The following is a 12,194-nucleotide window of genomic DNA, read 5'->3' as shown; positions in this document are numbered from 1 at the left end:
TCTTCACGAGCCCACACATTAATGGTAAACTGTACTTTGACTTACCTTTAATGTCCTCTCTCCCTCACTTTTTTCTTTAAATCTATATAGTGATTTACTGTTTAAAAACCCCCACAAACGTCTAAACCGTTACAAAAATAACAAAACAATAAAAGTATCAGTAAGAAAAAGTATATAAAGCATTCAATATATGAAATAAAAGCTAACAATAGCTTAAAAGAGATAAAACAGATGTAACATCTACATGTCTAGATAGGTTTGCCTACCAGGCATGGCTAAACTTGGCCCTCCAGCTGTCTTGGGACTGCAATTCACATCATCCCTGACCACTGGTCCTGTTAGCTAGGGATGATGGAGTTGTAGTTCCAAAACAGCTAGAGGGCCAAGTTTGGCCATGCCTGGACGAAAGTGTTAAGCAAGTGCCCAAAAGAGTACAGCCTTTCTGTAGAGGGGAAGTTTCAAAGTGTAGATGCTGCCACACTAAAATATCAATTTCTTACAAGTGCAGAATGGGTCATATGTGGTACCTGTAACAGTGTCAGTTCTGCAGATAGTAAAGCAATACCACAAGTAAACTGGTCCCAAGCTGTTAAGGGCTCTTTATATCAACACCTTGAATTTGGCCCAGTAGCAAAGAGGCAACCAGTGAGCAGAGGTGTCAAGGGGCTGACAAGGTCTCACTCTGCTGCAGCATTCTGTACTAACTGCTGCTTCTTATAAACACAATAAAAAGAAAGCATTTAAACTATCTGGGAAAACAACTTGAGTTCAAATAATATTAGCTAACACAAAACAGTATATAGAGACACTTGCAAATATGATATTGGTCACTCAGGAACTACCCCCTTATGATACATACAAACACTGAAACATGTTTAATAGTCTGCATATGTTCACTGTTTGTGATGCGACGTAGGAATCAGCTGCTTAAAAGGGGGGAAAGAATTCTGTATGACTGATAAGAGTCCCTTATGTGAATCAAAGAAGCTTTTTGGATGCCAGCCATTATTAATAACAGTAAATACTTCCTATCATAATATGAAAGGTTATCCTAAGAGGATATGCTACCATCTGTACAATCATGAAATATATTTCCTACAGAAAACAGTGGCCACACTGAAAGCTTTCTGAAGTGTAAGTAAATATTTTTCTGGGGAAAGTTCCAGGGAACACTGTGAAAGAAACACTTGACAAAGAAAAACCCTCAAAGAGTTGCACAGTATTGCTTTAAGCACCATCTGCAGATGTTTTGACAGTACTGTATAAACTGTTCTAAGCTCCATCCTCTGTCAAGGTACTTCTATATATAATATATTTTCAACAGATTGTTGCTGAACATTTCACCTTGTACAGCACTGAAGCCTCCAACCCGGGGGAGGAGGGATTATACACCACACACTGAGAAAATAAAGTACAAAGTAGAAGACTACTACTTTTTAATGAGACCTTTGAAAACGTACAAGATTCACTTTTTATTATCTGCATTTCATGAGCCAACTAAGTAGCAACTTTATGCTGAGGCTTTGCAGCAGTATGATTAACAGCATTAATGCAAGCAAATATTGACAGAGCATAATTAGATATAATTTTAAAATGTGGGGCCTATTTATTACACTTTAATATTGCCTTTCCACCAAGCAGCTTAAGATGGAGTGTACAATTCCCTTGTTCTGCACTTTTAGCCTCAAAACCACCCTGCCTAACTACAAAGCTTACTAGAGTTGGGCTGAGACACAGTGACTAGCCCAAGTCAGTCAGCTTTCTGCCTGGCTCTGACTCTTCACTTGCCTCTGGCCTTTTGATTCTTATCTGTCTATTGTCTCTTGCCTTTTGTTCCTAGTTCACCTGATCCAATGTGAACTTAACACCAGTTGCATCCTGTCTAGAACCTAGGCCAAGACCTGACAAATTCTGACAGTCTGCTCAATTACAAAGGCAGAAAGTTCATTTAAATTAACTGGTAGTGTGTTACCTCAAAATGATCAAACCACAAACATCAAGTCTAGACAGCAGAATCCTGCCTCCTCATACCCCCCAACCTTTTCCAGTTGGCGTCTTTCTTTTGGTAAGGCAAATAAACTGGCTTTATTTTTACATTTTACAGCCATAAGCAAACTAAAAAAAAGATGTACTCAAAGTAATTTTGGAGAACAGAAATGCAAATATGGTTTTATTACTACAATTACTACTGATATAAAGATTCTATAATGGAAAAAATACTAACCATAATTGAATTATATGAATAGCTAGCATATACATAATATAGCTCTGGAAAGAAAAGTCTTGCATTTCTCAGTTTTGATAGTGGACTACCTCTTAAGCAGTAGTTAGGAAAAGACAGGACTGTTAACACCGTGAGATGCTGGAAAAACAAAAGGAACTTTTCACTATATACCTAAGGATCTCTGACCGTATTTCTACCCTTAAAAGGTGGAGAGGTTGTCTTACTCTGGAAGGTAAACAGGAAGACTGGTTCAGCTCTGGCACTTCAAAAGTATGGTAGGACACAAAGCTGCAAAAAGCTGTACAAACAAGGCTTCTGCAGGTCACCCAGAGTATTTGGTTCCAGGCAAAACAAACTATGTTGCACTTAACAGATACAGTGGCACCTCAGGTTGTGAACGTGATCCGTGCAGGAGGCACGTTCGCAACCCGAAGCGCCACGTCTGTGCATGCTCGTGATGCAATTCGGCGCTCCTACACATGCGGAAAAGCGTGATTTAGTGCTTCTGCACATGTGCCGAAACCCGGAAGTAACCCATTCCGGTACTTCCGGGTTTTGGCGCATCCGTAACCCGAAAACACGCAACCTGCAGCAATCGCAACCTGGGGTATGACTGTACAGGTTAAAATCCTCGTTCATTCACAAAGCTCAGAGCCAAGATAGATCACATAAAGGACTTGATGATTGTATGTTTATTTAGGAGCAGCCTTGAGATCCCCAAAATTAAGTTGAAACAACAGCAAGGGGTGGGTGGGTGCGCGTGCGCACACACACACACTTTCCTTCCATGTTTCCCCAAACTAAATTGCCCTCCATCCCTCCCGCTATCTGCCATCCCACAGGGAACATACAGGTTTGCAGGATCAAGAACTTGAGTGCTGGCACAACAAGGCACCTTGTCCTCTTGCTAAAGCCTGAAGAAAAGTTGCATCAGGACTTGAAAAAAGCCCATTTGTGGCAAAGCTTCAGGTCACCTCCCAAGGGACACCAGATTCATCTTGCCTTTCCCATACCAGCAACTGCATTGCTTCACTTTCCTGGAATGCTACTTTAGCCACTGGAGTAGCTGCAGTGGGATGTGGCATCATGCTGCGAACCTACTTCTATCCATATATTTTGGGTTGTTTTGTGAACGGATTTTTTATGAAGAAAATTCAAGGCATGAAGAAGAATTTAACACCATGCCGTTACAAATGTTCTGTCAATGCAAGTATTTCTGCTTGCCTGGTAGGACAATCTCCCCTCCGCTCCCCTCACACTGTTTTGATTCAATTTGGGGAGGGCAGGGGTGCCACCCCACTGTGCTAGCAGAAGTTCTTGAACAGGCTTCCACTAGTGGGAATAGTTAGCTGAATCCAGCCGGTGATGTGGAATTTATGTCCGCTTTTGGGCATAGCTCCTACCCCATCCCAAACCCCTGGTAGTTTTTGGGATTCTAAGCAACTCAATATCCTAGCAGGCCACTTAATATCTAGTAATGATGGGGAAGTTACTCATATCTAGTAACTTGATGGGGAAGTGGATGGCAAGAGTATCAAATGTCTTTACAAAACATGCTGTTTTGTTTGTAAATCCTCTGGAAAACCATCTCTCAGAGGACCTGTTGATGGCATTTTACCATTGTACTGTGGAGGGTGTATTAACTTATAGTCTGCGTGTGTGGTTTGGGAGCTGCACGATCAGGGAAAAAACAATGCTGTCCAGGGTTGTAAAGACTGCGGAGAGAATAACTGGGATGCACTCTTCCCACCTTGGATCAAATCTATGCTTCCAGGTGCCATAAGAAAGCTGCAGAGATAGCGCAGGATAGTGCGCACCCCGGAAATGATCTCTTTCAGCTTCTGCCTTCTGGAAGAAGGTACAGGGTTATAAAGACTAGGACTAGCCGTCTGAGAAACAGTTTCTACCCAAATGCGATTTTGGTCTTAAACACAGTGTAAGGAGTCTCTATGGGAGTATATTGTATTAAAAAATGGGGTATAAAGAGTTTTTAGGAGGCTAACCAGGTTGGGATAGCTGGGAAAGCAGGCTTGTTGGGTTTTGAATGTTTTATGTAGATTTTTCAATTTCTTTATTCTGTATGGGACAATGACAATAAAGATTATCGTATCGTAATTATGCTATGTATTTTTGTGTTTTTATATTGTAAACCGCCCTGTGATCCTTGGATGAAGGGTGGTATAGAAATTTAATAAATAAAATATAATCAAGTCAGCTAAATAGAAAATAAGGAACTAAAGGGTGAATATCTTCAATTGTTGTTTCACAGAACAGTTTCCTGGTCATTTTCAAATTCAATACGAAAGTAGTAAAGCAGTGCTGTTCTGTACTAAAACTGTTCATTTGTATATATAAAATTTTAGTTTTCATTATTCTTTTAATGCAGTTTTTTTTTGTTCTATGGGCTAGAGTTCATAAGGTTTAAGAAACTACATTCCATTTTTTTTGGGGGGGGGAATAATGTCTGAATTTTAAGTAGGAAAATATTGCAAAATGACAATCAAATTAAAATCTGTAGCTCATGGTACTGTTCCAACTAGATATTTATCAGTCTTTATGAGAACCACATATCCAAGGTTAGAGAAAGTAACCAACTATACATTTGAGGCTTTATATTTTTCACTAGTGGTACTAGTGTTTTTGAATACCTCCCTGCTGGCATAGAGAAGACCTCGCCTGTACTGGCAATCTGCACTCTTAAAGGTGCATCTATTTAGGTGAGTGTTCCCTTTCCCTTGATCTTCCTGATCCAACTGTTATACCTGCTCTTGTAATTGTTATGCTTTCTGATGCACTTGTTTTAGTGTTTTGATGCATTTTTTTAATTGTGCGTTTTAAATACATATGGCTTTTATAATTGATTTTATTCTTGTAAACTGCTTAGTAGCCATTCTGTCATGCAAGTGATGTATAAATTAATTAATTAAAAATAAACGAAAAACTCTCACAGCCCTAATTAGGGCTGGTACTCAACTTGATGACTACAAAAAAAAACTGTTGGGCACCTCTGAAATTTGATCTTTTGGAGTGGCTGGAGATGGTTCTTTCACAACAGCTGCTTTGTTAGATCAATCCCAAGAGTCCTTCAATTTCCTGCAGCAGCTAACCAAATACTTTTTTCAGAAGCTTACACAGTACGATGGTGGGAAGTATCCCAAAGCAGTTGTTTGTCTCCACCATACAGTACTCCGGGAATGCAGATTCTAATCTAGCCACTGACAGATCTATTCTCTCTGAATTTGTCGAATCCCCTTTTTTAAGAGCCATTTAAGCTTGTGGCTTTCACTATATCCTGTGGCAATGAACTCCCTGAGTTAATTATATGTTATATGAAGTACTTCCTTCTGTCTTTCCTGTACCTACTGTCAAGCAATTCCATTTGATGTCTCACATTCTATTCTACACCATTCCTTCTTTCCCAGTATCTTACAAGCCTTAGCAGTCATGTGATCACCTAAAAGTTGTGTCCTGTAAAGCATTACCAAAGTAGTAGGAACACTTGCCAGAACCAACAATGAAATCCATCCTCTAGACAATCCTATAAACAAGTGGCAGTCTTTCCCAATTCTAAGCAAGTTATACACACCATATATATTGCAAATGTACCTCTTGCTCAGGAGCTTATTTTATTAGTAGCGTGAACAAATCTAGACATTATCTTAAAACTTAAAGGCCTAGTAGTTCATGGCATTCACTCCAAAACCATTTTTATTACAGTGCCATTCTCCTCCTGCCATAACGAAGAGTTACACTTAACACAATCAACCTCTCAACATAAATGACCAATAGAATACATGTATCAATTATTGGGTGTCCTATTGCAGTCAGGCAAACAAGGTGAGCTTTGTATTTTTCTGTCACAAATATCTAGCAACAGACACCAAATGTTGCCATTACTATAGTGTTAAATTTGGCCAAATTTCAAATTGGCATGAAATGTAATTTCAGATGTAATGGACACAGAAATCTCTTTCTGCATGATTTATGGAGATTCTTTGATACAGAACTTACATCGTTCTGCATAGAACATAAAAATCACTATTATTTTACTTCATATGCCACCTCCCTATTCCTGCCAAGTCCCCTCAACACAAATATATAAGATGTAAACTCCAAGTTGATATTCTGGCAGTCACTGTAATGAATAGATCTGTAAAGGTTACCAGTGTGTTAAGATGTTGCTTATATGTTATTACCTAGAACTTCAAACATTTCCAATAGCTCCAATAATATCCCACACTGCCTCTTTAAATTGGATCTTGCACTTAAAAAATAGTAACTTGAATATTAAAACAGATGGTCTAATCAACATGTTTAAAAATAAGCTTCACTGTGATGTAACAGGTATATAGCACAGGCAAGGTCTCTTTAGCTTTTACAGACCTAGGACCCACTTTTAACCCAAATATGCATTTGAGGACCCAATTCTTAATCTTTTACCATATATTTGAATACTGGTAGTGTTCCTGTTGTGACCCACCTTGGAACAGGCTGTGACCCACTGGTGGGTCCTGATCCACCAGTTGAAGACCAGTGCCATAAACAATGTTTATAAAATTGACAAAACGCTAGCATGCATATTTTCTCATTTATCTTTCCTATCCCAAAACTTTAAAAACTGTTAAAAATACAACAAGTTTTTAAAAAATGCATAACCACAGCATTTGCTGTCCTTAATTAAGATAGTCAATATATTCCTAAGCAACCAAACATTTTTGAACCTCATAAATTTACGATATATTGGAATTCTTCTCATTATTCTAAGCATTGTGGCTGTCTCCTTTCTTCTAGCCTCACAAGAATGCTGTGAGGTAGTTAGACATATTATCTCTATTATTCTGTGATACTTAAATGTTCAGAGAGTATGCATCTGAGTTCTGGATGTTGGTGGCAAACCAAAGACGACTGGTGATCACCCTCATACCCTTTCGGTAAGCTACCAAAAGATTGGGACGAAGAGGGGGCCTGTGCTTTAACATTAAGTGAGTCATACCAGTGGCATCTCTGTTTATTTGCTTTTCTTTTTTGACTGAAAAGATAATGAAAGAAGGAGAAAATGGGAAAACAGAAACAAGACAAACGTATATGGCAATATATTGATATCAGGCAGATGCCTTCATTGTATTCTTTTTTGTGCCTGCTGAAGATATTCTTATTTAGACAAGCCTACCCAGATATTTAGAAAAACTGTACAAGTATTAATTTGTTTTAGTCCATCTCTATTGCATTTTTAACATATCTGAATGTTTCAAATTACGATTGAAAAATATTTTTGGTTTTTTTTTATTCTTTTCCTTTTTTTGTAAACAGCTTTGAGAGGCTGTCACCACCACCACGGTCACCGTTATATAAATTTTACAAACTAAAGTAATTTTTTTTAAAAAATGAACAAAAGGCTGCTGGATGGTACTTTTGGTTCGACCCAGCATAGGCAAAGGCGTTCTTAGAATGCTCATGCAGCTCATGTACCTGCAGGAAAGCCATTATTTCCTAAAAAGCACTGTGAGTGAGGTGTGAATTGGGAGGAAGGAAAGAATGAAGATGTTGCTATTTATTTTCAAAGTGCATGTGCAAAAGAGTGTTACTGCACCATTTACTACAGGGAGACCAGGCATCTTCCTTACATCCCTTTTCCTGTATATTGCCTTTCCATAGTGAGAAACCATGCTCAAGTGGGAAGGAAGAGGTTGTTATTTACTTTATTTACAAAGTGCTTGCATGAAAGAGCATTATTACACTGTGTGACAAAAAAACAATTACCGGTATGAGGAGGAGACCAGGAATCTTCCATGCCATGCACACATTGGTTTATCTGTATGCCACCTTTCCATAGCTAAAACGCCACGCTATGGTGTGAGGTGGATGGAGGGAAGGAAAGATGGTGTTATGGGGTTGTGCAAAAGATGGTATTGTGGGGTTGTGAGAAGGAGCGCTGTTACACAGAGTGACAAAAACCAATTACAAGAGGGAGACAGGACATCTTCCACACATCCTAGGGTTGCCATATTTCGAAGAGAGAGAAAAGACACATTTGCCGACTTATACTTTTAACTATGGATCGCAATGGTGGCTCTTATTTTACATACCCATGAAAAAGAGGATGTACCCTGTAAAAAAAAAAAGTACATAGGACAACCCCTAACATCCATATACTTCACATTATCAGCATGCCGCCTTTCCATAGTCAGAAAGCAGGCTCCAGCATGAAGCAGGAGGAGGGAACAGAAGGTGTTGTTATAGTCAGGAAGACCAAATTTTTAATAAGGAATGGGTAAAGTTTATAACTTATCTTAAAGGCCACTATAAACAGTTAAAATCATTAGTAGGATTGGGACTTGTAGTTTAAAGTTGAATTCTGGACATAATGGAAGTAAAGAGTTTGGATTATCAAAAAAGACGCGGGAAGAACTGGCTAATAACAGGACACACATGGGGGGGGGGGAATCCAGGAAATTCCTGGAATCTTGTTTTTATGATTGATGTTTGATGTATCGCTGTAACATTTTAAGTTGAAAAATCAAATAAATCTATATATATACAATGGACGCTCGGTTTGCAAACGTGATCCGTGCAGGATGCATGTTCGCAACCGGCAGCGTTTGCAACCAGCGTCTCCGCGGGTTGCAATTCGGCGCATGCACGACCGCCAAAACCTGGAAGTAACCCATTCCGGTACTTCCAGGTTTCAGCGGTCCATAACCCGAAAAAATGCAACCTGAAGCGTCTGTAACCCGAGGTATGACTCTCTCTCTCTCTCTCTGTGTGTGTGTGTGTGTACATAAAAGGCAAAGGATCCCTGGACAGTTAAGTCCAGTCAAAGGCGACTAAGGGGTTGCGGCGCTCATCTCGCTTTCAGGCTGACTAAACTGCTTCTGGCGCAACGGGACACCGTGACAGAAACCAGAGTGCACAGAAACGTCGTTTACCTTCCCACCACAGTGCTACCTACAGTGGTGCCCCGCAAGACGAATGCCTCGCAAGACAAAAAACTCGCTAGACGAAAGTTTTTTCCGTTCGCGATTTGCCTCGCAAGACGAATTCCCCCTATGGGCTTGCTTCGCAAGACGAAAACGTCTCGCGACTTTTTTTCTTTGACTAAAAACAAAGACATGTTTTGTTTATAAAGTTAATTTATTTTCCCTTAAATTTTTGAACTGCTCTTTACAGTATGTGTGACTTTAAAGAGCAGTTAATAAACTGTTGTTGTACCAAATTTGGCTTTGTTTGGACTTTTTTTGACCATAGGAACGCATTAATTGATTTTCAATGCATTCCTATGGGATTTCGTGCTTCGCAAGACGAAAAATTCGCTAGACGACAAAAATTGCGGAACGAATTAATTTCGTCTTGCGGGGCACCACTGTATTTATCTATCTACTTGCACTGGAATGCTTTCTAACTGCTAGGTTGGCAGGAGCTGGGACAGAGCTCCCCTCCATTGCGAGGATTTGAACCACTGACCTTCTGATCTGCAAGCCCAAGGCTCAGTGGTTTAGGCCACAGCGCCACCCACATCCCTATTACAGTGGTGCCTCGCAAGACGAAAAGAATCCGTTCTGTGATTCTCTTCGTCTAGCAGTTTTTTCGTCTTGCGAAGCAAGCCCATTGACGGATTAGCGCTATTAGCGGCTTATCGGATCAGCTGATAAGCGGCTTAGCAAAAGGGGGGAGGGAAAAAACCGCAGGAACTCGCAAGACATTTTCGTCTTGCAAAGCAAGCCCATAGGAGATTTGTTTTGCGAAGCACCTCCAAAACGGAAAACTCTTTCGTCTAGCGAGTTTTCCGTCTTGCGAGGCATTCATCTTGCAGGGCACCACTGTATATCTCTCTCTATATATATTAAAGGGAAGGTGTTGTTATAGGGCATGGGTAGGCAAACTAAGGTCCGGGTGCCGAATCCGGCCCAATCGCCTTCTAAATCCGGCCCACGGACGTTCTGGAAATCAGTGTGTTTTTACATTAGTAGAATGTGCCCTTTTATTAAAAATGCATCTCTGGGTTATTTGTAGGGCCTGCCTGGTGTTTTTACATGAGTAGAATGTGCCTTTTTATTTAAAATGCATCTCTGGGTTATTTGTGGGGCACAGGAATTCGTTCATTTATTTTTTTCCCAAAATATAGCCCGGCCCCTCACAAGGTCTCAGGGACAGGGGGCCAGCCCCCTGCTGAAAAAGTTTGCTGACCCCTGTTATAGGGGTTGTGCGTTAATAGCAGAGTGGGGGGGGGGGAGGGGGAAAAAACAACCACGAGAGGGAGACGGAGCATCTTCCACACCCACCCAAAAACACCCCACCACCTTTTTATCTGCACGCCGCCTTTGGCACAGCCCGAAACCACGCTGAAAAGGCGGAATGAAGGGGAGTGGGAAGGAATCATAAACAATGAGCCAAACACACGGGGTAAAGAGCAGGGCCGAATCGATCTACTACAACTACTACTAGTAATAATAATAATAATTTTTATTTATACCCCGCCCTCCCCATATACTACAGAGAGGAGGAGAAAACCACAACAACAACTAATAATAATAATAATAATAATAAAGGGCCGAATCGATCAGTACTACCGAGAGGAGGGGGAAACCACAACGAATAATAATAATAATAATAATAATAAAGGGCCGAATCGATCAGTACTACCAAGAGGAGAAAACCACAATGAATAGTTATAATAGAGATTTTAAAAATAAGTCTCCATCGCAGGGACCCAATCCCACTCCCAGCGGACCCCGGCCCTCCCCCAAGCCCTTTCCTCGGCGTCGCTTACTCACAGGGTGACCGTCCTGTTGGGGAGCCCGCCGGGGTCCGGGACGCGGGCCAGAGCCAGGCTGCTGCAGACCACCTTCCCTCCCACTCCCGCTTCGGCCGGCGGAGAAGCCTTGCCGCTCCTGAGGCGACCACCGCCGCCGCCGCCGCCTCCTCCTCCTCCGCCGTCCTGTTTGCAGCCTTCGGGCAGCCCTGAGGAGCCTCCGCCTCGGACCAGCGCCAGCGCCGCCGCCGCCAGCAGCACCAGCGGAGCTCCCCGGCTCGCCATGGCCGCCTCCCTCGAGGGGGGGACCGCCCCGCCGCCGCCCCGGCGAGGGAGCCAGCGAGGCCTAGCGCCGCGGCAACCCGGCCGGGGCCGCCATGAAGGGATTTAACCGAGGAGTCGGCGCCAACGGCCGAACCGAATCCACACACACACACCTCACGCACGACGCCTTGCCCCGCGCGCGGGCACCAGGGCGCAGGCGCGGCCGGGGAGCACGCCGAGCACGCGCGGTGAGGCGTCCTGAAGCCGCCGCGGGTGCCCTGGCTCTGTGGGGAGGAAGGGCAAGTAGAGACAGTAGTTTCACTGGGTTGTGATTTCGCCTCGCCCCGCGCGCGGGCAGCAGGGCGCATGCGCGGCCGGGGAGGGCGCCGAGCACGCGCGGTGAGGCGCCCTGAAGCCGCCGCGGGTGCCCTGGCTCGGAGGAAGGAAGGGCAAGTAGAAACTAGGAGTTTTGCCTGTATGGGGTGATGGGGGTGTGTGTTTCTGTTCCAGTTTTGCAATTCCGTTTCTGGGCTGTTCTTAGAAAAGGGTACGGGTTGGGTTTTCAAAACTGCTTGCTTTTTTCATATTAAATTTGTATTCTTGCAATTTGGAGTTTCTATGCTGTTCTTAGCGGAGTTTGTGCGGGTTGGTTTTCGCCCGGGGGAATTTTTTAAAGGGTTTTCCAAACTCTGCTTGTTTGTTTGGTAAATCTGTATACCTCCCTTCACGTGAAAATCTCAGAGCAGTTCACAGCATAAAAATACAAAATAAAAACACAAAATGCATAATAAGAACAAGAACAAACCCATAACCCTCATTGCCCGCAAATATGTTTTGCAGTTTGTCCATAGGTGGTGTTATATGGCCTTTTAAACTCCCGTTTTGTGTACACAAATCATTCTTTTTGTTTGTTACTATATTGGTGCAGCAACAAAACCACCAGCATATTTGCAAAGG

The 12,194-nt window shown here is 42.3% G+C and overlaps 1 protein-coding gene across 2 annotated transcripts in view; it reads right to left on the bottom strand.

Annotated features, from left to right (window-relative positions):
• ADGRA3 (adhesion G protein-coupled receptor A3) overlaps positions 1-11,390 on the bottom strand; it is a 43,073-nt gene extending 31,683 nt beyond the window's left edge. The window contains exon 1 of one of the 2 annotated variants that reach the window (XM_082237340.1): positions 10,996-11,390. In XM_082237340.1, coding sequence (XP_082093466.1) covers positions 10,996-11,258 — 263 coding nt within the window. In that variant the 5' untranslated portion in view covers positions 11,259-11,390. The remainder of the gene's footprint in view (positions 1-10,995) is intronic. The other variant, XM_082237341.1, reaches the window with a different exon arrangement.
• Positions 11,391-12,194: the final 804 nt, after the last annotated feature.

This window comes from Podarcis vaucheri, assembly GCF_965113315.1.
Source record: "Podarcis vaucheri genome assembly, chromosome: 9".
Lineage (NCBI taxonomy): Eukaryota > Metazoa > Chordata > Lepidosauria > Squamata > Lacertidae > Podarcis > Podarcis vaucheri.
This window is presented reverse-complemented; position numbering and strand designations above follow the sequence as displayed.